Here is a 27,915-nt window from a genome sequence, read left to right as displayed (position 1 = left end):
AGGGTTAGGGCATGTGTCTATTACAGACACATTCTTTGCATTTATTATATATACAGTCTTGTATGTATTACATATACATGCTAGATGAGGCCATGAGATTGAAAACTTACTAAAATAATATTCAAGAACTTCAGTATTTCCAAATTACTCCAGGCATGCACAGCTTTCCCCCCACCCAGTGTAACCTCAGTTATATGCACTTTTCTAAACAGTATTCAGAAAGGAAGAAAAAGAAGGCAGGGACACGAATGAGGTAAGCAGAGGACAGCATGCAAACACAGACCTCACCTGTGCTGGCCACCAAGAGGCTGAAGCATGATCTGGCAAGGGAAATGCTGTCAGACTGTGCACCCACCATACACAGAGCATGCATGGGTCCTGGGATGTGGTGAGCAGAGACCTACGCTGCAGTGCTGTGATAAAGCTGGTTTGGACTGAAGCCCCACAGACGTGTCCTTTCTGGCCAGTGAAAGTAGCAGGATACATTCAAGTAAGTTAAAAACTGGGAAACAGTTCAATTCTGTGAAGGCACTGTTCAGTGAAAAACTTTGAGGAAGGAAAACACACACACAACCAGGCTGTGTTATATGGCATAGTTTATATTTAGTAACAACAGGTTAAAAATTGTAAAAGTAACAACAGGTTAAAAATTGTAAAAAGACCTTGGGAGTTGAATAGGTCTTCTGACTAGAACTCTGGTAGCTGAATCAGCTTTTCCTCATCTGAAGGCTTTAAGTTTACAAAGCTACTACTTATCTACATTTATGTGTAAATATTACAGAGAAATGAAAGGAATTACAGCACACCATAACAATTATATTTTTAATATAAAATTTAACTTAAAACTTAACAGTTTGTTACAGACTATTTCCTATTTGTTTCAGTTCTTAATATGAACTGAATGAACCAGGTATGAACTAACACCTACAAAAACGTAACATTATAAACATTAACATTAGGAAGCAACAGGGAACATTTATTTGATTTCTACTGCATGTAGAAGACCAATTCTTCCCAGCTCACCATAGTCAATGTTCTATATTTTTGTGTGCTTTTGCAGGCAGATCCTTTTCTTTGTTTTTAGTCTGTCTGTATCTTGCAATACTGGATACACCATCCACAAACCTGGTCTTGTAGAGGACATTTGCATTGTTGAACATTCCGTCCTTCAAGGACACCACAATAAACTAAAACAAACCAGAAACACTTAAAATTAATGTTGCTATCCCAACAACACTAGAAAAGGTTTCCAAAGAAAGGACTCCTTTCTTTTGTTTGGCTAATACCTCAGTAATACTCTTTAAAAAATATTCTAAAACTAACCAAGGCCCAACAGAATGTTGGTCACAGGTCAATGTAATGTTGACACAGGTCAATGTAAACCCACTTTTTCTGCAGCTAATGACACTTGTGTCCATATCTCAGCACCTGGCCTGGGATACAGTCCACAATGCAGGATGCCTGTTTGTGGTGGGAGTAAACATGGGAATAACTGTGCCACCAATTATGAAAGAATGTAGGATCTTACCTAGTCAAAAGATATTACTCAAATAATTTTGCAATGCTGGTTCCCCTCCTCACTCTCATAATTTGGAATGGTTAAGTCCTTGCATCAAATAGAGACGGGTACTCTGATGGGGTACAGGTCACAGTGATATGGAGATCATTTCCATAAGGAAATAATAAGTAGTGCCTCACTTATTTTAAGAGGGTCAACATGAAATATCTTTAACCTCAAGTTAAAAATCTCCAGGAAAAAAGAATTCAGGATGTTGTCGTGCTTGAAATTGACACTCTTCCCTACTGCTCCATTTTAACCAGTGCAGCAACAACATTTAAGTTCCACCACTTGCCATGTCAGTCTAGCTTTCAGCTGAAACAACTCAGAAATATAACATACATCTGTAGAATAAAAGAGGTAAACAGCTCAGAGTCCTCAGTGCCAAACTACCTTTGGAAATAATGGATGGAACTCTGAGCAGTCTGGCCTGGTGGAATGTTGCGTTGCACCGAATAGTTTTAGTTGCTCTTTTGCACTGGGCGATTGGAGATTTGCACTGAGTAGTCTTTATATTGCACTGCATAGTTCATGTTATATCACATAACATAAAATAGAAGGCTTGTTCTTCCCTTCTCATGGAATTCCCCTATCACATGTTTTTTCCCTCACACACCCCTCCCCTGGTGATGTTCTCTCCCCTGGTCTCCCTCCCCATGCCCTCCTCACTTGTATCCCATTGGCAGTGCTCCTCTTCCTCCACGCCCCTTCCCCTCTGCTCAACATCCCTCCTTGAGAAGGGGATGGCCTCTTTTCCATGGTGGGGGTGGGGGGGGGCGTCCCCTGGTCTGGTGTCCCCTATCCAGTCAATAAACTGAGGACATTTGTCCCCACGTGGAGAAGAGCTCTTCTCATCTTTTGCCTTTTGTCCATGTAGGATCCTGTGGGCTGGGGTCCACAGCTAGCTGGGTTGGACCCAAACAGCCCAGCCAGACATGGAATCTTACAGTGGAAGGTGTCCCTGGAGAGGATCCTAGGAGAGGATTACTTAGGTGATCTTTAAGGCCCCTCCCAACCCAGACCATTCTATTACCACAATAATTTCAAGATCATACCTGGGAGTGTCTGAAATGAGTTCGAAGCATCTGCCCAATATTCTGGGTATGGGAGAGATCAAGGGCTGCATCCACTTCATCCAAGATGTAAACTGGGGCAGGTTTGAAGAGGAGCATGGCTAATATCAAGGATAAGGCCACCAACGATCTAGTATGGAGACAAGAAAATTAGGATTTAGTCTTGTTTGAAGGGCTCTGCCTTTTGAAAACACTACCTGAAAGGCCATGAAGGTGGCAAAGGGTTTCTGGATCACAAGTTCTGATGAGGAGCAGGTATGGTGTTGTTCAGCCTGGAGAGAAGGGGGCCCAGGAGGGACCTTATTGCTATCTACAGAAAGCAGAGTGTGACCAGATGGGGGTTGGCCTCTTCTCCCAGGTAATGAGACAGGCCAAGAGGAAATAGTATCAGGAAAAATTTCTTCACTGAAATGGTTATCAAGCATTTGAATGGGTTGCCCACAGAAGTCAGCACTCATGGAGAGATTTATAAGACATGTAGATGTGGGGTTTAACAGGATGGTTTAAATGGTGGACTTGGCAGTTAAGTTAATGGTTGAACTTGATGATCTTAAGACAGTTTGTCCAACCTAAATGATTCTATGATTCCGAAACAGTCCCTCAAAAGCACATTACTGCTATGGTTCTGAAGAGATGGAATGATAGTTTCCTCATTTCAAAACGTGAAGTCTTCTCTCAGAAACAGCAAATATTACTTCTTCTTATTGGAAGATCACATTAGTTGAGTGACGATATTTAAAATTATGCTGTTGTTTGATTTTCAGTTCTGAGTTTTGCAATTGTGTTTTTCCACACCTGGTTCTTCAAGTACTCTGTCCTTAGAAAGTTTTGTATCCCTGTCTCACCTCTTCCCAAATTCTGTTTCTGCTTTTCAGTTTGTAAAGATCTTTTTTCCTTAGAACTTGCAAAGAAGCCCATGCCCTACACAGTGGCCTTAGACACTGGAGAAGAAAACTGTTGCCATGCCACTACCTTTATACCAGGGAAACACTTGCCTATAAAGATTGTTGTGGTTACAGCTCAAGGAGAGGAGCATTTAATTCAACATTACGTCAGTATTACCTAGAGTTTAATGTGGTTTTCTCACCATTCAATTGGTTTTTTTGCCACTTCTGTGTAACAGGAGTAAAATCTTGTTTGTTATCTTATACTAAGTAAGGGATTGTTCTAAGTCAGAATGTATTAATAGTGCTTCCAATATTGAGTCCATTTGACAAGGAAAAGATTAAGTTTTTGCTTTTCAGAACTTTAATTACTTAGACATATCAATTACATACACAGTGACAATGGAAAACAAATTAATTCACCAACCTTTGTCCTCCACTAAGTTCTGTTAAGTTTTCCTTCCAGGTGTTTCCTAAGGCAACTCTGAACTCCATACCAATAAAGCGATTGCCATTTTTAGAGGCTGATAGCTTAGCTCTGGCTCCAGGTAGGAGTATTGAGAAAATGGAACCAAAGTCTTCATTCACCTAGAAGTCAGACCACAAAAGATGTATAAGTGTGCTCTGGATCAGAGCACAAAGAGTGAAAACCTTAGTGGTGAGCAGCAGGACACTCGAGACATTTTTCCCAGTTCAACACAGTGACCTCCCATGTCACACACAGGACAGTGAGAAAACATTAGCTTTTACTTTTTTTGTACTGAAGACAGAAGCAACACCAAAGGATATGTGACACCTCATACTAAGCATTTTATGAGGATCCAATTAAAGAGGTATTGGAAGGCTTCTTTATGCTATCAGCCAGGGAAATGGTTATGCCCTAACTCAGATTTATTAACTGGCAAATTGCAATTTCTCCCAATTAATGGACTACTAAAAGTATAAGCACCATGTAAGATACATGGTGGCAATCCTCCCCACTCTTTTTCTTCCCAGGTTTACTTAAGCATGTCCAGGTATGGGATGGGATGCAACTTTATAAATGGAGATTAAAATTTCCCAGGTTTAGGGATTATCTGAAAACACACTACTTCCACTATGCATGATCCTCTACTAAAACGTGAAGATAAATTTCAAGTGTCATACCTTTTTCCAAGCAATATCTAAAGCTTGTTTTTTCTTCCGGTCAATCTCTTCAATAGTTACAAGAATTTTATCCCTGTCATTCTCTACAACTTCCTTTTTCTTCATTAAGTCATCGTACTGGTGCAAGGAGAAGAAAAGATTGATTTCAATGACCCTTGTGCTCAAATGCAGTTTGTGCTACTCTTACAGCTTCACAGTATCATTGTGTAGCTATGAAATAGTCATTAACCACAAGATTAAAATCCAGTGCATTAATTTAGCTGCATGGGGGATGTAAGATTTGGGATTATTTGCAAATTAAAGCATCAGAATTTTCAACAATCAGCAGGGGGGAAGGACATTGCTCTGCAAGTTGCACTTCCAAGTTAATCATGTTTCATTTGCTTTTCCATGGAAGAAAGGTTAGTTCTCAAGGCTGACAGGAGGAAAAGTATTAGAAAAGTTGAAGGATAAAATCAGTGGTCAGTTTCCAGACAATCCTGGAATAGCCTGAAGATGCAGATGAATTCAAGACAATCTTGCTACACTGTCAAGCTGTCATGCTTGAAGATGAACATATTTTTGGTCTGCAATTTTTAATTCATTATATACTTCTCAAATAATCTAATGGATGCCACAAAGCTTGCTGATGCTTCAACTTAGGATGATCTGGGGTAGGAAGGAATAAAAGAGTATTTTTTATCATCCAAGGTCAAGATTATGAGTAACCTAAAAACCTGGTGTGCCAATGAGTTGTTCAAAGATGTAAGATTAGTATGAAAAAAAGCAGGAAAAAGTTTAGTTTAGTTTTTGGTATATTGAGAAACAGAGCACATGAAAACATATAGCTACATTATATATATCTGTATATCTTGTATATACACCATATGATCAGCCTGCCCAATTTTTATAGATTAGAACAGAGAATGTTTACCCTTTCCTCTGCCTCAGAAAGCATGCTCATAACTTGTGTGTTCACATTCCTTTCCAACTTCTCTTTATGCTCCTGTAATTTCTGCAGCTTCTGAGTTGCTTCTTTAGGGCTGTAATTATTGAAATCATAGGCTGTGTTTGGCTGGCCAAAGAGTTCCTTGTCTGAAGTTATCCACTTGTGTTCTTTCAGCATTTTGGCCACCTTTAAACAAAAAGTTATGTTAAAGTTTTTTCCTCGCCCTTCTCAAATGTGAAATAAAAATTTAAACAAACAAAATCAAAAAAAAGAAACCACCCCACCTATATTCTGAAATTGATGGAAATTAATTCTTCTACCCTAGTGCAGCACAGGTACATTTCTTTACAATGCTTTGTGTGATTTCCTTCATTGTGGACAAACAAGGGATTTAAAGATTTAAGGTTATTGCTTTCATGTACATCTTACTTACTTGAAGCACTTTTTGTACATCTGAACTCTACCAATGTCACTGCATCATGGAACTACCTTCTTTAATTAGTTATCTAATTTGTCCAGACAGTCAGAATGTTCTTACTGATCACTTTCTCACCGTGATCTATCCTCTGTTACCCCATACAGATCAGGTCTTTTACAATGTACAATTTCCACTCCCTCTTCCTCAAATAAAAATTTTACATTGAGAGCTGCAAATATGACAGTGCTTAAAGGAAAAAGGCAATTTCCTTTGCATGTGGCAAGGGAATAACAATTCTTGGTCACAAGACGTGAAGAAAAACACAATTCTGCAATACCTTGGCAGCAGCATCAGCAGCTTCTTGTTGACATTTGGTTATGCTATGTTCTAATTCTTTAATCTTCAGATGTAATTCATTATTTTGTTCTCTGTATTTTACCATCTCTGCAGATTTGTCTTTAATTGCATTATCATATAATGCAATTACTTCCTTTTGCTTGGCAAGCTCCTTCTGTGCTTTCTCTACAGATTCCTGGAAAAGCAAATCAGCAGACATTTATTGGCCTCTTTTAAAGCTGGCATGAAAGCCTTATTAGAACTGACACAGCAAGGAGAAAAAAATTCACATGTGAAAGTGAAGCAAAAAAATAACTACCTAGGCTGATTGAGAATAGTAAGCAAATCTGCAGAAAAAAATACACATTATAATGTGAGGTTCAGAGGATCACACAGAGTAACATCAAAATGGATAATGAAACACAGTATTTCACTTTTACCTCTGTTTCAGCCACTTCAGTCACCAGAGCATTAACTTGATTCTGGTAGGATTTGATTGCTTCCTCTGCAGCTGTTATCTGTTGTTTATAGGAGGCCTGCTCTTGTTTCAGCTCTTCAAGTTCCAGAACTAAAGCTTTGACTTCCTAGAGAGATGTTTTCTAATTTATTAGTTATACTTAAATGCAAAGAATTAAGATTCAGCTGGATGGAAAGAGTTAAAATTCAGTTTGATGCAGTAAATACTGTAGAAGACTAACAGCACCCATTCTTGAGCAAGGGTGTAATCCCACAAAATGAATAAAGAAAAATGCAAAAAAGCTCAGTCAGTGACTACACAGTATATTAAGTCCCAAAACTGAGAGTATTAAAACCTCAGGAGAATCAAACTTTTTGATTTTTGCACTTTTAACACGGAGAGAACTGCCAACAGAAGTGAAGTTTTACCTGCTGCATGTCTTTTATTTTTTTGCTTGAAGTGTCTGCCTTTTTCTTGGCATTATCTAGATTCTGCTCTGCATTTTTTCGCTCTTTTAGACACTCTGCTTCTGCATTTTTAAGTTTATTCTCTAATTCCTTGTATTTTTTTTCTGCCTTCTTTTTGGTCTCTTCAGTTTTGTTTAATGTCTCTTCACAAGATGCTGAATCAAAAAGTAGAGTACTGAGATTGAGCAATGTTGTCATCTTCAAATTTACATCCTAAACGCCAACTGAAATAAATCTCTCTGTGCCCCCAACAGAAAAAAAGTGGTTGAACACTCACTAGTTGCTAAAGTCTATGAATAATCAGATATTTCAATGATTACTCTAAGACAGTGTGCTGTTGCTATCAGTTATTGGTAGGGGACCAAACAGCCATTATGAAAAGATGACCATTTTTTTTTGACAGAGGGAAGAATGTCAAATTGCAGGACCAAAAAGTACAACTACCTAACAAGATACCATCTCATCCCTAGAATACTACATACCTAAATATGTATCACTTCTGTCCATTTTTTAGATGTTTTACTTGCTGTTGCATTTTATCTCTCCTTATCTATACAAAACACTATTTCTTTCCTATGCTTTCTTGTTAGGCAAACTACATTACTAACCTTAAGTACAGATGGCTTGAAAAAAACAAAGATTACTCAAATATGGGGTTAAATCCATTTTTTAACTTCCCTGCAAAGATGTATTTTCCTTTATTACAAAGTATATAAAAAACATTCAATAAGAGTATAACCTTTACTATAAGAGAATGGCCACCTTTAAGTGAATCACCTCTATGCAAGTATACTGTGATTCTGTGTTTGTTACATGTTCAAAAATATAAAGCTAGTATTTTTAAAGCGAAAAGTACTTCTTAAATAAAGAATGTGTTACTCAAACAGCCTGATATCCATCTCATTCTCAGTAATTAGTTTTCAGGTAAAAGAGTAAGAACACATTTGTCACCAATGGTTTTCTTCAGGGCAATCAGCTCTTCCTCTTGTTTGTGGTAAGCACTTTGACAAAGCTTCTTGTGCAGCAGCTCTGCTTCCTCAGACTTCATCTCCCATTGCTGCTTCAGCTGCTGATACCTTTGGAGACAGTAGTGACACACACTGCTATATGGAAGGCTACCAGCATCTCACTTTCAAAGCTGAAGTAAGTAGATGAATATCTGTATTCCATTTCTCATGTGAGATACAGTGATGACAGTAGGGCAAATAAGCTTAAATGAATGAAAATCCAATATAATTGCTTTAATAATAATTGTGAAGTTTATAGGCATGGAAGTTATTATATATGTAGCTCCTGCTGTTTAGCCCTGATCTAACCTATTAAAACAAATGCAACTCATGGGATTTTGGCAACAATTCAGACATCACCTTTTTCCAACTGGCAGCATGACAGATGTTAGGGTGAAGAACTGTGGAAAGGATATCTAGAAGCAAAAGTTCCTTCCTCCTCTTAGCAATATTTCTGGAAGTCTACTGCACCTCAAAACATTTTGAAAAAATAAATCCACCTGGAAGGTAGCATGTTATGCAACACTACCTCCTTATGGCATTGTTGTAGAACTGACTAAATAGTCCATCTTTTATTGTAGTATTCAGTAATAGAGTAGATGAAAATCAAATATACTTAATAGTATTTAATTTAAATGCTTACAGCAGTATCACTCAGATAATCCTTTTTAACATCTTTTTATTTCCTTGTGAGAAAAATAAGACTGACTACAAATTGGAATTCTGTACAAGTGTTAAAATATGTCTGTAACAGATCCATTCTTCAGTGGACTTCATGAAAATTAAACCAATTTCAAATACTAATGTGTATCCTTTTTTCCCCCCGTGTTATCCAAAACAAAGGGGTTTTGCATGTGTTATTTAAAAACTGAATTTGCTTTTTGATTACTGAACTTATTAATTATATTGGGAGGAGAGGGACGAAAAGAATTACTTTCTGCATATTACATTCTCAAAAGGCCTATGGCCTCTCAAAACAACTCGTTACATTAAATTTACTCGTCACATTAAGAGAAATTATACACATTGTACAGTGCAAACCTTACCTTTCAGCAACCTTCTTCAAGCTTGCCAACTCATTCTCTACAGCTTCAAGTTCAGATTCCTTTATCTTGAGTTCTACTTCATAATCTTTCACTTCTTGAAGTTTAGACAATATTGGTGCAGCTTGTGAGGATGCACCTGTTCAATGAAAAAATTAAAAAGCCAGGCTGATTGGAATTAAACCAGTGGATTCACCACTGGTAATTGCAAATTCTAAACATTAATAATGAGGCAGGTTAATGATTTATTTTAGCTGAGAAACAGAGAAAGCAGCTAGGCTAAAGCTAGAGTTCTCAGAAGAGAAAGACTTCCTCTGTTTACAGAACATGGTTCTGCAGACTTTGAATACTACACATGCATGACATATGCAAACAGCTAACTTTCCATAATTTATGAAATTATTGCAAACCAATGATGAATTACTTCAAAAAAGCACTTTTGCTTCCAAGAGGATTATACTGTCTAATAAGATTTAAGTATTTAAAATCTAAATTGCTTTATGTGAAGTTTGTCATTAATTTTTTCTTTAACTAATTAATATTTCAGCTCAAGACAACTTTAGCTCAAATACATTATTCCCAGTATGTATCTAAACATAAAGGTTACTGTTAATTTTTAGAAAAACTATGCAAAAGCAGTAAACATATCAACAGACACACAATATTATTAGTATTATATTAATAGAACCATCAATTGCCTCCATGCAGAGTTCCTTGGGGATCAAACACATCTCCATCAAGAGTAACACTTCTTGTCATTATCCTTTTGTCAAAAGTCACTTTCTTGGCATTATCCATGTTATTACAGACCAGTGTTGTTCCAAAGACATATTCCATTGCTTTCTGCAGTTCAGATTCATATCCAATTAGAGAAATGGCTAAATACAAGTTACAATGCCCAGCCTAGAAATCAAAATGCAATTAGTATGCTTTAAGTTATAATACGTTTCAATTTTGGTTTGTTTTTGTTGATAATAACTCTTCCAAAAGTATCATCACAATTTTGAAACTATTTCAATCACAAGTGGAATAATTAATACCCATTAAAACCTCACAAAATTGAAAGGATACAAAGAAAAACAAAATCAATATATCCTCAAACTCTGTACAAATTCTTATTATAATAACCATTAAGAATCTCAAGTTTTTAGTACAGAAATAAAATTAAAATGGGACAGAAGCAATACAGTGTAAAGAGTATATTTATTTACATACCAAGCTTCGGGCCAACTTGACTATGCCTTCTTGAACACACCTGGCTGAAATTTTGTTTAAGGGAATGATGGTGTATCGATGCTTTAGTTCACCCTTCTCTAAAAGCTTTTTGCCAGTAACCTCAAATGAAAAATAGTTACAAAGCATATCTGAGTACACAAGTCATTTTGTAAAGAAAGACAATAGGGCATTGCAAGAAGAACACATTGTTGGCACCAACTGTGCATGACTTTCTTGAGCCAATCAAAACATGTAGGTGTTTTAACCCCTCAAGCATTCAGGCACATGCTTGCCAACCCCAAATCGTATGACCACATCTCAAAATTTAGAGTTGTGTACTAATGAAATAAACTTACTTCTGTGTCCACAATAATGTTATAGAGTTTCCCTCCAGCCACCGCTTCCAGGGCTTTGGCATTGGATAGATCTTTCACAGTGAAAAGAGACACAACAGTGCCTTTCACATGGTTTGGATTCCAATTTTTTTCTGGATGTCTTAAAATAAATATAAATGATGACTATAAATCATGTTTATATTTTTTCTCTCACACATCCTTCAAAATTTTATATTTAAACCCCATGATAATGGGTTTTCCCATAAATCTAAATTCTATCAGAAAAAGAACCCCATGAAAAAATGGTTTAATTAAAAATACTCCACACAAAGAGATTCGACATAAAGAGTCAGTTACACAGCCATTAAAAGAATGGAATTCCTGATTTATTTCCATATTTTTTTCAATGGATTTTTCCAATGGGCTCTGTTATTACCACAGCTATAGGAGTATGTTCAGCCCATTAAACAAAAAATTTAACCTGGGGATACACATATTTGACTGGAGTTGACCTCTCAAGAGCAAGTCTACTTGTGTCCACAGGCAGAAAACAATTATTTCCCAGTTTAGACCTTTGCTACTGAAATACCATCAGACAAAAGTTTTAAATTCTAGTGACTTAGATAAGATTACAACATTTCCTGACTTTCCCCTTCAGTTTTCAGCATGGGTAAGACAGTCATTATTCAGTGGCAGCAAGAAAAAGAGAGCAAGAGCTAAGACATTGGTAGAATCATGTTGTAAAAGGTCCCCAAAAGTCCTTTCAAGTGTCTTTCAGGATCACACTGAGATCTTACTTGTAGGTAAACTGTAGATGAGGAAATTTTGCCATTAAATTTTCACACAGTTCTCTTAGCTGGCTGATATCAGAAATCAATGTCTTCTTTTTTGCTAGGAGGGCTTCTCCTTTTTCTTCTTCAGAGTTGAACACAAGCAGTAGATATATATCCAGAGCAGAGAAATCTATTAGCTTAAAAATTAGTATCCTACACTGCTTATCTACATATACATAGAGAGGACTTTCTAAAATTCTTTGTAAATTTTCAGACTAAATAAATTAATACCATCATGACACCAAACATGCAAAGAAAAAGTTTAAAGAGTAATGCTCTTCCATAAAGGTTGATCTGGAAGATCAGCTAACAGTAGTGTCTGAAACAAATGTTACCTGGCATAAGAAACAAACTCTAAGTGTTTTAGGTACAGAAAACTAGGAAGCAATAGGGGTGTTGGTCTCTTTCCAACCATCTAAATTTTAGCTGGAATTCAATTGTGCCATCAAACTTCAAAATGGTCAGCCCAAAGTTGATATAATCAAATTATTTTAAGCTGCTCTCAGTGAAAGTTTAAGAGTTTGCAGAGCTTACATCAGAGGAATTTATGCATGAAAGCAGTGTACTTGATTTTTCATTCCCCTCCTGCACTGGGGCTGGGTGAGATGCCCAACAGCAGCCCCCATAGTGCTGTTCTTTGTGTTTCTACTGAGAAAGCATAGATGCAACACAGTTTTGGCTACTGCTAAGAATATTGACCCCAAGGCTGTCCTTCCAGTCCCTCTTCCAAAAGCCAGTAGGTTGTGAGGGGGCAATAGGTTGGGAGGGGACATAGACAGGATATGGGGTCCAACAGATATTTCATATTGTTATGAAGGTATTCTCATCAGTAAAAGCTAAGAGAAAGGATGATGGAAGGAAGCATCCATTATTAAGGCCTTTTTCTTCCAAAACAGCTGACTGAGGTCCTACTTCACAGGAAGTGGCTGAACACTGCCTCCTAATACCTGATGGGAAGAAGAGCATAAATTATTTGTTTCATTTGTTTCTGCATCCTCCAGCCAGCTCCAAGACAGAGCTGCCATTGGCCAAGGCCAAGACAATCACTGATGGTAGTGAAGCCTCTGGGATAACATATTATAGAAGGGGAAAAAAAGGCCAAACCTATCTGCAGTGGCTGGAAAGAGGAGTGACAATATGTGAGAGGAACAGTCCTGCAGGCATCAAGGCCAGTGAAGGACAGGGAGGAGGTGCTCCAAGCACTGGAAGAGAGATCCTCCTGCATCCTGTGGTGCAGACCATGCTGAGGTAGCAACATGGACCATAGCAGATGTCCATCTGTAGCCTGTGGAAACCTACACTGGAGCAGGGTCCTGTCAGAACCTGCAGACCCATGGACAGAGGAGCCCATGCTGGAGCAGGTTTGCTGGCAGGATGTGTGACCCCCACAGGGCACCCACACCGGCGTAGCCTGTCCCTGAAGCACTGCACCTCATGAGAGGCACTGTCGCAGACATCTTTTGTGAAAATCCTTTTCTTTAAGATTTTTTCCCTTCTGAGAAGCTGAGGCCTCAGAAACAAAATGTAAACAATGGTTATCTGCTGCTGTGGAGTGCATCAGGTGTGTCTGTGATTGGGCCATCTTGAATGTTCACAATTAATGGCCAACCACAGACCAGATAGCTAGACTCTCTGTCCGAGCCATAGACCTTTGTTATTCATTCTTTTCTATTCTATTCTTAGCTAGCCTTCTGAAGAAACCTTTCCTTCTATTCTTTTTAGTTAGTTATAACGTTATATATATACATATATATATATATAAAAATAATAAATCAAGCCTTCTGAACATGGAGTCAACATTCTCGTCTCTCCCTTCATCCAAGAACCCTTGTGACCACTGTCACAAGGGACCCTTTCTGGAGTAGTTTGTGAAGAACTGCAGGCCATGGGAAGGATTCACACTGGAGAAGTTCAAGGAGGACTGCCTCCCTTGTGAGAAACCCCATGGTGGAGCAGGGGAAGGGTGTGAGTCCTGACCCTGAGTAGGAGGGAGTGGCAGACACAACGTGTGAGGAAGCGACTGCAGCCCCCATTCCCTATCCCCCTGCATCACTCATGGAGAGGAGGTACAGAAAATCAGAAATTAAATAGAGCCTGAGAAATTAAGTTAAATTGATTTCCCCAAGTCAAGTCTATTTTGCCCATGACAGTAATTGTCAAGTGATCCCTCCCTGTCCTTATCTCAACCATTGAGCTTTTGCAGTATATTGTCTCCTCTGTCTACTTGAGAAGGGGTGTGATAGAACACTTTTGGCAAACACTTGGCATTGAGTCAGGATCAACTCATGACAATTCTATACTCCCTTGCAGATTGACCCAAAATTATGCATCAGAAGTCTGTCCAGACCTGAATAGTTCAGCTCCTTCATTTGCTTCTCTAGGGTTATTTTCATTTTTTCAACAGCTTCCAAGGCATTTCGGTCTTTCTTGTAGCCTTCATCCATCTTTTTAACTTCAGCTTCTTTTGCCTTTAATTCTTTTTGTGCATAATTCAATTTCATTTGAGCCTATAAGGAATAAGCAAATGTGGAACCAGATCTTCAAAGACAATCTTGCAGACACAAATTTATAACATTTGCACTATCAAACTATCCATGTAATTTATGAAGTTTTGCACTGGCTGCAGATACGCCAAAGCCAGCCCTGGCTTTTGAAAATAATGGCACAGGTTATTTGGACACAAAACCACAGATCTTGTATTTAACTGTGGTAACATATTAGAACATTAATAACTCTGAGAAGAAACAAAGTAATTTAAGATGGGATATAGCTGTCCATGTTACTCTACAGAGCAGAATTTCTCCCCTAAGTGAGACAAGGAAAGTGAACTTTGGAAATTTAAACTCCACAGTCAGAATTACCCCAGCAGAGGTCTTCTATCTTAAGACAAAACAAGCATTGGTTCTTTCAGTCATGTGATGAGCATACAATTTAACTAAGGAGAAAATAGTTTCTTCTAAACCCTCCATTTCATAATAACAGGCATCTTTATTTTGATTTTATTAAGTTTAACTGTTGAAATCTCTTTGACTGTGTATCATGGACAACAGCCCTAATTTTTTCCTATTCAATATTATTGATCATTTGAGTACAGTGAATCCTACTTTATATCTCAAATGCCAGTTTCTAGTACTTCCTCACAGCAATGCTACAGCATTTTCCTGTGCAAAGATATTTCATTTATGTTTTATCAAAAAGTTAGTTTAATGCATATGCAAAAACGTAAAATATCTTGCATAGATATTCTGTACCTCTTTTCATTGATCTTTCAAACATGTGTCAATTGGTTTTCAGGCAATTTTCAAAAGCATGGAGGCAGGTCTGAGACAGAGAGTGTTTTGTTTTTTTTCTTACCTGTTTAGCCTCTGTTAGTGCTTGGCTAATTTCATTTTTGCAGATCATCATCTGTCCTGAAAGAGTAGCTTCTTCACCATCCTTATTGCTGGACAGGCCAGCAGATACAGCATTAAAATGCTGTTGTGCTGCAGCTAAAGCATGTGCATCATTTTCACTTTCTTCCAGTAAAACATTTAGTTCTTTCTCTAGATTCTTTACTTCTTTCTCCTTTGATACTAATGCTTTAGAATCCTTCAGCAAAACAAAGGGAAAAAAAAAATGAGAGAGAGAGACCTGAGTCTATTACCTTGAAATTCATGTTGTTTAGGTGAGGAGCAACAAGTAGTTTAATCAACTACATTTTTATGACCCTTTGTCAGATTTTGTAATCTTGTGATATGTCTTTGCATGTTTCCCAATGTGTTACTCATCCCATGAGTATTCCAAGTATTTACAGAGAGATTAAATACAGGAAGGGGTAACAACTCCCCAAGAACTAAGAGAATTATCTTGCTCTTCCCAATATCAAAAAAATTATCTTCCTGCATAAAAAACATTAATTGTCAAAAATATGCAAGGCAGAAATTCCTCATTTAATTTTAAGAGTAACATATGTCCAGAGAGCATAATTGTTTGAAGCTACAGACACCACTGCTGAGCTTAAGAGAAAATTTGGAACCGTGAGGAGTTGCACTTTATTTGTATTTGCATCGTGTATTTTTCTATAGAGAACCTACTACCTATGCTGAATAAATTAAACAAAGCCTTTAACATTTGTCTCTACTTTCTTAATGCAATTCTTGTCAATCACAGGATTCTTCATACCATAACAGGAAAGAAAAAACAGCTGTTTCCACAATCTGAATTTAGTATGTAAAGAAAATTATATATAAATATCTCACCTTCTGCATACATTTTACCAATTCCTTGTACTTAACCTCTTCACCTTTTAAGTTTTGCTTCTGGAGATCAAGAGCGCTTCGTACTTTCATATTAACTCTTTGATGTGCTGAAAGAGCAACTTCTAGTTCATGGAGTTTACAACCACCTTCCTACAACCAGTAATAAAGGAAATTTAATTTAGCCTGTGAAACCAATGCAGTATTGTAGTACTTCATCTTCTGTTCAGAGCTTTATGTAGAAGGAAATCTGACCAAGCAGGCAGAAGTTTTCAAGACAAACAGGTCAGATCATCTCTGACCTCTGAAATCCAACCCAACTAGAAGGTACTGTTGAAGACCCACATCCCTCCATAAAACGGGACACTGTCCCTGTATTGAAGGTGAATTTAGACATCCAAAGACTCTTTGGGCCATCCTGCATCTCATTAAATTTACTGCCCCCAAAATCGAAATCAATACTGATTACTGTCAACAAAACCTTGCTTACTTTTCTTTTGAGACATCAACAAAAAGGGAGAAAAAAGCCTCTAGCAAAACTTACTGTTGAATGCACAGAGTAAAAACATGAAGTCAAACAGTTTTTTATCTTTCAGTTATTTTTCATTTGATTTCAGACAAAAAAAACCCCCATTGAAATGGATGTCTTCTAGGTAAAACCAAATAACCTAAGCATAACCACATAACCTAAGCAACACACCAGAAGAAGATAAAAATTCAACACTATATTATCTATAAAAATAATTCCAGTATCTTAAAATTCTTTGTATTTCTCCCTCCTTCTCAGGCATTCAGAGGAGCACAACTCTGTTTTCATTACCTTATCTTTTTCCTTTTCCATCTCCGCTATGTCTTCATTAAGTTGTTTTATCTTCTGTTCAATTCCAGCCCTTGATTCCCGAAAGTTCTCTATATTAAACTGCACTTCCTTTAACTTATCACTGGAGCATGCCTTTGTTTCTTCAGCCAGAACAAACTGATAAGCTATACAAAAATTGCTTAAATGCTCTACTTCTCGCACTAATTTTTGGTATTCTAGATACAATGCTCGTTCCTGAACAGACAAAAAAAAAAAAAAAAAAAAAAGGAGAAAAAAAAGCTGTAAATTTCGATGAAAACCAGAGTTACATAAGAGTACTATAGAAATCTTTTAAGCACCTCTAAACATCAGTATTTGTAAGTAAGAAGATAGATTCTTCATGTTATTCTGAGCTAAAACAACATTCATCTAATAGACTGCATACCAGAAATAACACTTGACTTAGTTTTTTAAGAACTAAGACACTTTAAAATCCATTTTTATCTAGTTCTCTTGTTTTCTTCCTTCTCCATACATTTCTCTGTAGGATTTCCTGGAAGTCTAAAATATCACATTCTCTGTATTTGGAAATATGACAAAATTCTTTCCCTTACAAGACTTGGCAGCACTTGAAAACATGCTATTGTTTTAGCCAAAAAAACTTACTGGTTCAGGGTAGTTGTGAAAGTATTTTTTCAGTACTTGAAGGACCTACCTTACCACCCTTCTAATTTTAACATACCTCTCTCAGTTTCAGTACAGTTGGACTGATCTCCTCATATAGGCCCTGAAACATACAACAGAAGATTTATATTCTGATTTTACTGAACTCCAAAATTTAAACATGCCTAGGCATGGATATCTAGTTCCAGGTGCAAAAATGAAATTTTCTAGAACATTGTACAAAGTCAACATTGAACTACTTGTTCAGTTATTTTTAACAAACATGAATGAAAGTCTACTTTACAACATGTAATACCATTTCAATGTTTTTTAGTTTGGCTTCCTTCTTCTCCATGGTTTTCTGTGCAGATATTTTCTTGGACTCAAACATCTTAGTTCCAGCTGCTTCTTCAATCATAGCTAAAATCTAAAAGAAAACAATACAGAAAACTGTGATGTTTCTTTTTATGTTAGATTGGTTCAATTAAGCTGAACATCTCATCTCCCTCCAACCTTTATTTTTGTTGTCCCTCTCCCAACATAGATTCTTATCATTCAAATCAGTTCAGTAAAACTTCAGAAAAAAAACACTCCCACAACTCTCCTACCTCTGGTGGCTTCATATTTAGAACTTTGGTAATTTGTCCCTGGTGACAGAAAGATAAAACAAGATCAGTGGTTGTGTACCATGAAGTAGTAAAAAGAAAAACCAAAACCCCAAACCCCCACTCACTTTTATACATTGTATTATAAGTTCAAGCACTTTAAAAAATTTTTCTGCTACAACAATAATGTAGTTTACTCAATTCTTTTGCTCTTCAAAGTTCAAATAAGTCACTCTTTCAGGTAATATACCTGAAATGGCCCTTACATTATATCTTAGGTTAATCCTCCACAGTCCTGATTACATCTTAAAGGAATAATGCAAATATTTTTTCTACAGTCTTACTTGGTTGTTTGAATAAGCTCCTACCCATGAACCAGCTTTATGGGTGATGTAGCTCATACATAACAGGGAGAAAGAAAGTATGCACAAAACTGTTCCCACCTTTGCCATCCACTTGGGACAGTTATATTTGAAACAATAAATCCTGCTCTGTTTTATTATTCCTTGCAAATATTTCAGGAATTTGCCTAGCCCCTTTGTCAGTCTTCTTTTGATAACTGTGACTCAAGAAGGTACACATCTCAACTTCTTTCAAGATACTGTCTAACGTGGAGCACAAATAATAGCAAATAAAATCTGCTGTTTTATAACATTTATGAAAGCAATACATAGGTATTGCTTTCATAAATGTTAAGGAGAAAAAAAATATTGTTAAGGAGAAAAAAAATAGAAAATAAAATGGAAACATATTTTGGAAAAGTTTTGCTAACATTAGGGCCATATGAGGTCTGGTGCTAAAAGATGTGTTTTAGGGTCAAATTATGCTGTACTAGAAATATTAACAACTTAACAGACTTCATTTTATCTTCATAAGATGCCACTCTAACTAGGAAATTAAGTGTTTTCCCATTATCTCCCGTCTTAAATTTACTGCAAGTCCCACTCTTTGTGGATTTTATAAAGATGCACACAATACCTGCATAATGAGGAAGTGAGGATTATTGACATTGAGTCCAACAGAACAGAAGAGATCCTGGACACGACCGTTGGGAACATTCATACCATTGATAAGATACTTACTTCTACCTCCAACAGCAACCTAGAGGACAAAGACAAAAAAAACTGCTTAGTGTTGTGAGAACATAAACTGTAATAAAGAATAAAAAAATCTCAGGAAATCACACCTGTTATATCTTTGCATACATATGTGCAAACTATGCAGAATATCTGTAGGGGGATACAGTATCTGTAGGGGGATATAGTATGGGTAAATGAAGGTGGTATAGAATATAATCTTATTCGCCAGCAAGTTGCAGCTGGACCAATTACTAAAGATTAGGAGCAGGCCTGATCTTAACAGGTCACACCTGTAGCAAATAAGAACAAGTGTTATAAAAGAGTGGATTGGTGGGATCTGGAGTCAGATGACTATTTGCAAGGACTAGGAACAGTCAGTGCTTAGAGGAGCTGCCTGTGAGAAACATCAAGGAGGTATGAAACTCTGGTTATATGGCATCCTTGCACTATCATGATAATAGAATTCTTGCGCTATAAAAGAAAACAAACATCAAAACAGAACTTGTTTGATGTTCAAAATATTTAAATTATAAGAAATATTAGTCATTGAGGACAATATTGTCAAGAAACTTTCCAAAAGCTCTGCTTTAAAAAAAACCAAATGAGCAAAAAAATAATCAAAAATCAAAACCCCAACCTCTTCACCAGAACAATAAAAGTTCCTTTGTTCTTGGAGACCAAATTTAACACAGAGTCCAGATTTTAAGACAAAAGATATGAAAGCAGAAAAAACCACAAGATAGAAAAATTTAACTTGCTTTATGAACACTTCCGGTTAGCACACTGGATCTGCTCTTACAGTTTGTGTAACTAACTACACTACAAGCAACACACAAGCCATGTCTCTACTGCAGAAACTTAGGGACTTTAAAAATCACCCTATTTTTCCTTGACCACTCATGAACATGGTAAAAATATAAATAGGTTATGAAAAAAATACAGATATTAAAGACTCACCTGCCTAGTCACAGTGATCTCATCATTAGCTTCAAATCCCAGTGGACTTCGACTTTTGTTTGAATTATCAAAGATAATAGACACGGTTGCCTTTGTAATTCCAGCTTGCCCACTCTTATAAACTAGATCATGCAAGCTGGAAACTCGCACCTAAATCCAGGGAACAGATAAAACACTTTTTCGAAAGAAATTTACATTTTAATTGTACAACTGTAGGTTTTGAAGAAATTATCCTAAAAACCAAAGATCTAGCTGCACATTTATGAGTTCATGTGAACTGATACATGGGAGATGCAAGGTGCTATCATTGTAAAACCACAACCAGTGTGTGCCAGTCAAGTTTTACCTATCCAGATAAACTGTTTCTGCATGAGCTTTATTTAACAAGCCTTTATTTCTCATAATGCAGTTTGCAGGAAAATGATTCAGAAAGTGTTCCTTGGAGGCCTGCTGGCTTTGTCTGGGGGAAGGTAAGGATGCGAAGGAAGGCAAATTGAAAAATCACCTTCAGACAGATTAAAATTGATGCCAAAGTACACACTTTTTAATGAAAATAAAGCAGATATATTATCTCTTAAAGAGTAGGCAATGCATGGAAACCACTTTTAAATTTTTTTTATAAACCAGATAGCCAGATTTCAAGACCCAATCCAGAACTGAAAACATTTATTACAAATGAGTAAATTAGTGCCTTTAGATGCAAAAAGGATTTTTGCCTTGAAGTTGTAAGCTCTGAAGTGGTTAGTTTTAGTCTATTGTTTTAAGCCACATTGTTTGTGTAACTTTGGTATCTGGATAAAGTTGTAATTCAACCTTAATGTAAGATTGAGCAACACTGACAGACACCCACATTCATGCAATAAAAAACTGAAATAACGAAACTATTTCTTTCAAAGAAGCACCACTTCAGATCTTCCATGGGAGGTTACTCACTAGAGTAACATCAAAAGCTGCTAATAGAAGAAAGACTTTTCTTTCTTAAATGTGCCATCTCTTTACCTGTGACAGATTGCTGATTCCCAGCACGAAACAGATGGAGTCTAAGATATTGGATTTGCCACTACCATTCAAGCCAGTAATGGCATTGAATAACGGGTCAAAGCCATTAATTTCCGTCCTCTGAGCATAGGATTTAAAACCTTCGAGAACAATTGACTTAATGTACATCTTCTCAATGTTCCTAAGGGACCAGGCAAAGTATTCTTCTAAGAAGCACTGAGAAAGGTATCCGGATTGTAATCCTGTATACTTCAGAATAAAGAAAAAAGAATAAAGAAAAATGAATCATACCGCCAAACGAACAACTAGATCTGAGAAAATGGAAAGAATGCATGACTTTTACAACAAAAATATCATGAATTTTTAAACGAAAACGTCCAAGCAGACCACAGATCCAGGCGGTGTCCCAACGGCACTTCAGCATTTCTAAGGGTCTTGACTATACACAAATTTTATCGCGACACTTGGGGGAAGACTCACGGCAACACCACGGTTTGCCGTAAGGGTGGCGGCAAGCAAAGAAGGAAAGCCCCGGACGTTCCAGAACACGGCAAAGCCTCCTCTTCCCTCTTGCAGAATTGCTGCACCTGCTCAGCCACACTGCCCGCGAGAGGTAAATCCCAGTGTGAAAAACGCTAACCACTTGTTTTTAAAATTTCTAAAAGCACCAGGGAAACGGCCGCCTCGGCTCTGAGGAACCGCGAAAGAGGACCCATCAGAGCCCCTTCCACACCCCTGCCGCCTTCATCGCGCTGCCCCCGCCAGTGACCCTGCCCCAGCAAGCTCTCCCTGCCGGCTCTGATGCCAAATCGGCCGCGGGCAGTCCTGTTTCCCTCCCTGGTCCCGGTGCCTCACTCGCTCACCTCTGTCTAGAGCCGCTTCCCGACACCAGTGCCTCACTCGCCCGCCCGCGCCCGGAGCCGCTCTCCGACGCCCGCCAAGATCAAATTTTGGCGCCGAGAGCCGCAGCCGTTAGGGGCGGTGCCTGATGGCGGCCGCCCCGCGGCGTCAGCCCGGCCTGCCCTCCGCGCGGGAGAGGGCGGTACAGGGCCGTTCCTGGCGCCTCCTGGGAGAGGAGCAGGCGCAGCCGGAGCGGAGGCGGAGGGGACGGCGGGCGCCGCGGGGCAGGCACGGCGGGGAAAGGGCTCCTGCGGCTCTGAGGGGGGCGGGAGCCGGCCCAGGGAGGGAGAGCGGCCTGGGCCTGTGGTCCCCGAGGGAGATGGGTGGGCACGGGAAGGCACTCGGGCGTTCCTGGGGAGCTCTCTAGCGGCGCTGAGGAGCTTGAGCAGTAGCTCCAAGGCTGCGGCGGGAAGGGTCTTTGTACCGCCCTGAAATTACATCAAAATGGAGGAAGTGCTGCTCTCTACTTCCTACACGCATTCCTATTTTGCCACTCCCTCCTCCCCCCCCAAAAAAACCAAAAAGCCGAACCCAAGTGCCATTTATGCCTGTTCACATCTGTTGCTGTAATTTATACATACATGCTTCCATTCAAGCTGAATTAGGGGAACTGGCTCAAAATGAGTGAGGTACGTGTCCCTGGAAAAACAGTAGCTGTCTATTGCTGCACTGGTCAAAGCAGGAAAGCAGAGTCCGGTGAATGTATTTACTCATTCCTGAGCCTGCTTCTGTCGAGCTGTGTAAATAAACCAGGACTTGCAGGTGGGCTCAAGCTGTCAGCTGGACAGTGTTACTGCTGAGATCTGCTGTAAAACTTGATATCGTGGACTACTGAGTTTGATGTTATTTCAGTAATTTGAAATAATTCAGACTGTAGGTCAACATTACATTAGGGAAAAAATATAGTGTATTTGCTTGCTTCAGAAATTATATTGGATGCAGCTGTTTAAGGCATTAGTGTGACAGCACTGCTGCTGGAAGTACTGTAGCCAGAAGTACTTGATGGTCTCTTATCTGCAGTTCACTTGCTTATATATGCAACCTATATTGGGAAAAATTATTTTGAATTTGGACAAGAATCAGATTGGTACTGTGTAAGTATGCAACCCACTCTTTATTTGTAAAACTGAAAGTGTTCCCAAATGATTTTTGAATCTCCCTGCTGTGGGAGAGGTGCTTGAGTGTTTCTTGTCTGCAAGAGTTCCTGTTAGAGGTGGCTGCTTGAACTACACTGAAGGTGGCACCTGGTTGTTCTTCAAATGGCCAAAGTCATTCTTAATGTGTGGTTGATGGAGCTGGCAGCTGGGGAGTTAGTACTGTATCTGCTCCAGCTGCTCCTTTTCCATCCAGATTAACCACAGCCTGAAATAAGGAAATGGAAATAAAGCAGAACCAATTCTGATGAGAGCAGCTTAATCCTATAAAGACAGCCAGGTTTTCTCCCTATTTACATAAAATATGGGAAAGAAAAATAATTACTTAAGTATTAAGAAATAAGTTCTTAAGTAGATCTGTAATAGCTTTGATGTCATAAGGCTTGTGAAAAACGCTAATCACTTGTTTTTAAAATTCTAAAAGTTTAATAGTAATAAAATGGTTATAAAAATAGTAATACAATTAGACTAATAATAATTTGAGCAATTTGAATTAGTACAATATGAGACAATAGAAACAAAGAGTTAGGGACGTTCGGGTACCTTTCTCTGGGCAGCAGGAGCAAAAAGAAGGACACCCATTAACAAAGGATTTACCCTTAAAAACAATAGCCTTTTCATATTCATACACTTCATACATGATGCATAAATTACATTCAAATACAGGATTCTGTCTGGTCATCGTCAACTTCTTCCTCAGAATCCTAACAGCGCCTTCAAGGTGGGAAGAAGTTCATTTCTTCTGATAAGAGGGCAATAAATTCTTCTTCTCTGAAAGATTTAGGTGTCCGGTGGCTGCTTTCTCACTGCAAGTCCTTTCTTTAAAAAAAGTATCCTACATAGCATAGTTTCTATTTTAGCAGTTTTTTATAACCTAAAACTATATTTTACACAGTACTTAAGAGAATTAATACAGCATTACTTTCTAACACCACAACATTACTTTCTAACACCACACATATAATATTCATTTTAATATTTGAGAAAAGACAATCATAAAATGCATGCATTTTTCACAAGGCTTAAATTTGAGTTCTTCATTTTAAGAAATATAAAATCCTGCTGTAGCTTTTTAGCATACATTTAGCACTTTGGAATGAATATAACACATGGTTTGAGGAAGGAAAATATATTTTTAGCAGGTGACTATGTAGAAGTAGTTTTGTTATTGTTATAATAAGTTTATGGAACTACCAGGAATCAAAATTCCGGCTGTTCAAGGAGCAAGTCAGTAGAATTCTCTATGAAACTGCCCTTTTGGACAAGAGGTGACATACTCTTAAGGACGCCTTCCATAGAGTACAAGAGCTAGTACTCCCCAGTGACAAGAAATTGGGTAAGGAAGGCAAGAAAACAGCATGGGTGAGTCACACAAAAAGGCAAGAAGGACATGCAGAGGCAGTGGAAGCAGGGGACAGGTATCTGGGAAGGGTATTGGGAATCTTGATTGTGTAGGGATGGGCTGAGGAAGGCCAGGGGGCATCTGGGCCTGAACTTGACAAGGAGTGTGAAGAATAACAAGAAGGGTGTCTATCGGTATGTTACTTTGACAGAAGAGATCAAAGGAAGCATACACACACATACCACTGTGGGAAATGCAAGGCTGGCACACGAATAGCAATGGGTGAGAAGGCTGAGGTACTCAACAACCTTTTTGCCTCGGTCTTCAATGGCAAACCAGCTCTCTTTCCACACCCTTAGCGTGGATGGACAGCATCACGGACACCGGAGTAGCAAAGTGTTTCCCACTATAAGTGAAGTCCTAGTGGTAGGATTGCGTCTATGAAAACTGCCATCCTGGGGTCCCAGTGACATGATAAAGGAGCCATCCTACAGTGACACATGACACCGGACAGATTTGCCTCTTGCCAGTGATCAGCACTGGTCATGGTGTGAGCTCTGACTGAAATATTTCCTATGGTCTGTAAATGTGAGTGTTCATCTAGCCCTACCTCAGAGACAAATTGGAGAGTTAAACTTGTCCCTAAATTGGAGCATTGTCCACCACAGGACAAAGTCCAGTTGGCAGCCTATTACTAGCCATAATTTTTGGTATCCTTATGAAAGACCTAGACAGTCATGAATTGGAAGAGCAGAATCTTTCCCCACTACCCTGAACTTGGATCCAGCTGCATCCAGTGTTCTCAGTTCCTTAGCAGAAGAAAGTCCCTGATACACATGAACAGATCCAGTGTAGAGTCACCAAGATAATGAAGGAAAACCAAGAGAGAAATGGCTTTCTTCAGTATCCAGAAACAAAAGCTATTGTTTCTGCTGCCATATTTAGCTGCTTATAAGGACGGTGTTAAGGACACTGCTTATAAGGACAGAGGATGGAACCCACCTCATCTGAGGCGAATGCATGGTAAGAGATGATAACTGTTGTTTGCTAAACAGTGTTTTCCAATGGGCCATGGAGAGTCCTGAGATTTCCTCCTGCCAAACTATGTCAAGGTCAGATATTAGAACAGGTTGCCTAAAGACATTGTGAAATCTTTGTCTTTCAAGGTAATACAGCTTCACATGTCTGCAATGTGATCTGTGCTTCCACTCTTAAAATTTGTTTCCTTGGACTCTCATTGACATTCCTCTTCTTTTTTTCCTCATGTCACTTTAATTTTTCATTTATCAGTCTCCTTAATACTACAAGATAATGAGTAAGAGATACAGGTCAGATGTGTGTATATGCTAAGCAGGCTTGAGCAGCGAGTATCCCTCTTGTGGAAGAAGTTGGTTGTGCATGTTGCAAGCCGGAACTTGTTCCACGATGAAACTACCCTTGTTATAGTACGGAAGTCCAGGAGGGGGCTTCAGAGAGGTCTCTGGTGCTTGAAAGCACCAGCTTGAAGTTTGTCACTTCCCTTCCAAGTTCACTTAGTCACTATGCTGCAAGACATATATACACTGCAAGGGGGTGTTTAACGTTTGTAGAAATCTATGCTTTTAATTACTCAAACTTTTATTTGGCAGCTGTAAAATCAAGCAGATTTAACATTTCTCTCTGTGGGGCAGTGACAGGCCTGTTGCTGCAAATCTAAGAAGTGAAACTGGGCTATAGGATATTTCTACAGCAAATCTAAGAAGTGAAATTGGGCTATAGGATATTTCTACATCAGTAAATGCAAAATTTCTGATGAAATTTTGCACTTACTGATGTTACAACGTGTTTGTCCTGTATCAACATTTAAGTAAGGCAGAAGTTAAAAAAGTGCCTAAAAGAAGTTTAGGGTGCTATGCAGTGACTGGGAAAGCTGGCCCTTTAAGTAGCTTCAGCTTATTTTTGTCAGCCCAAATCAGCTGCTGTGCCGTACAGAACCACAGAAATGCTAAAGTTGGAAAAAGACCTTTAAGATCATCAAGTCCAACCTAGCACCACCATGTTCACCAGTAAATGAATGTAGTTTGTCCATGTAATAGACGTGTCCTCAAGTGCCATATGTACACGTTTTTTAACACTTCCAGGTATGGTGATCCCACCAGTTCCCTGGACAGCATGTCCCAATGCTTTACAGCCCTTTCTGTGAAGAATATTTTCATAGCACCTATATTAAATCTCCCTTGGCTCAGCTTGAGCTCATTTCCTCTCATCCTTTCACTTATTACTTGGAGACTGACCCCCACATGGCTACAGCCTCCTTTCAGATATTTGTAGAGAGTGATAAGGTCTTACTTTTTGTGCAATTTCTGAGGGCTGAGTGCAGTTGGACCTATTTCTGTGATGGCGTTGACTTCCCTTTTCACTTCCTCATGTAAACTTGCCCCTTTGAACCTCTGTTGGAATTGCAACCTGATAACAAAGGGCAGGGTGGTACATTTAGCAGAGTGAAAACCAGTTGCCTTCAATCTTTGACCTTCTGTCAAGATTTGATAGTATTGCATAAGTAAGTGTGGTTGCAGCTTTATTGTTTCATAATGCAGTGTCATGCTTGTGTGGATATTTGCAGTATGGTCTCTGCCAAAAGTAGCATGGGAGTGGTTTGCCTTTACTTTGTTCTTACTACAGGGAAAAAAAAATACAATTGAAAAATTGTAGGAACTAAGCCAGAGGGGAACAATGGGTAGCTTTTGCTAAAGCTTGTAAGAACATAGGATTTGAGGCCCTATTCACTCCCAGGTAATTGGTAACCCTTGTATGTGTATGGGCAGTCCTGAGGTAGCCTCTGGATTGTTACTCCCTTGGCAGTATCTACTGCCAAGTAATCCTTCTATGTTAATTTGGGGGGCTTTTGGTGGGTTGGTTTATTTTGTTTGTTTGTTCGTTTGCTTTTTTTTTTGGTGTTTTTATTTTGTTTGGGCTTTTTGTTGTTTTTTGTTTGTTCTTTTGTTTTTAAGGTTTTTGTCCCTTATGCTGGTTACTGACTGGCACTTTGTTTTGAAATGCTGCAGAAGATTAATAAATTAGATCTGGGGGAAGAAAATAGATAAAATGATGATTACCAGAAAATGCTGGTAATTGCTGCTGTTGTGGTGATGGGTGAATTTCTCCTCAGAGCCAATCTACAAACTAATTATGTCTGAGATACACTTTACTTAGCCTCAGAAAAATCACACCCTTTTCTTCCAATGTGTAACTGCTTCAGAATGGAGATAGAAGGAGAAGTACCACAATCACATCTGCAAATCATGACTGTCAGGAAGATGAGCTATTAAGCTAACCCAAAATTTGAATTGAACTCATGTAACTGACAGGTTTCTAAAAGGATTTTGTCCACATGGTTAGATTTGGGCAAGTCCAGGCTGGGAAACTATACCACACCAATCAGGAACAACAGCTGAGGTTGCTTAAGAAAGGTAAATTTTTCTGTTTAGACTCATGCTTTCTTG

The 27,915-nt window shown here is 38.5% G+C and overlaps 2 protein-coding genes across 7 annotated transcripts in view; one reads left to right on the top strand and one right to left on the bottom strand.

Moving 5' to 3' along the window:
* Positions 1–579: 579 nt before the first annotated feature.
* SMC2 (structural maintenance of chromosomes 2) lies at positions 580–22,118 on the bottom strand. 3 transcript variants are annotated; one of them, XM_074532737.1, is made up of 25 exons: positions 21,901–22,118; positions 21,038–21,286; positions 20,039–20,188; positions 18,981–19,103; positions 18,006–18,044; positions 17,714–17,824; positions 17,477–17,521; positions 16,756–16,989; positions 15,939–16,088; positions 15,055–15,288; positions 14,048–14,207; positions 11,665–11,782; positions 10,889–11,027; positions 10,533–10,652; positions 10,016–10,160; positions 9,321–9,456; positions 8,219–8,343; positions 7,229–7,422; positions 6,784–6,927; positions 6,345–6,539; positions 5,575–5,775; positions 4,662–4,778; positions 3,943–4,103; positions 2,614–2,761; positions 580–1,187 (listed from the first exon to the last, which is right to left on the bottom strand). In XM_074532737.1, the coding sequence occupies exons 2-25, from the start codon at positions 21,203–21,205 to the stop codon at positions 1,029–1,031; spliced, it is 3,516 nt and encodes a 1,171-aa protein (XP_074388838.1). In that variant the 5' UTR covers positions 21,206–21,286; positions 21,901–22,118; the 3' UTR covers positions 580–1,028. The 3 variants fall into 3 exon arrangements, with proteins under 3 accessions (XP_074388838.1, XP_074388837.1, XP_014127932.2); XM_074532736.1 differs by having other exon boundaries at positions 10,016–10,220; positions 21,038–21,279; XM_014272457.3 differs by having other exon boundaries at positions 10,016–10,220; positions 21,901–22,117.
* Positions 22,021–27,915, top strand: part of PTGR1 (prostaglandin reductase 1) — a 22,780-nt gene continuing 16,885 nt past the window's right edge. For 2 of the 4 annotated variants that reach the window (XM_014272464.3, XM_074532738.1), the window contains exon 1: positions 22,021–22,165. In XM_014272464.3, coding sequence (XP_014127939.2) covers positions 22,026–22,165 — 140 coding nt within the window. In that variant the 5' untranslated portion in view covers positions 22,021–22,025. The remainder of the gene's footprint in view (positions 22,166–27,915) is intronic. The other 2 variants (XM_005494636.4, XM_074532739.1) reach the window with 1 other exon arrangement.

The sequence above is a fragment of the Zonotrichia albicollis genome, chromosome Z, assembly GCF_047830755.1.
Source record: "Zonotrichia albicollis isolate bZonAlb1 chromosome Z, bZonAlb1.hap1, whole genome shotgun sequence".
Classification (NCBI taxonomy): Eukaryota; Metazoa; Chordata; class Aves; order Passeriformes; family Passerellidae; genus Zonotrichia; species Zonotrichia albicollis.
This window is presented reverse-complemented; position numbering and strand designations above follow the sequence as displayed.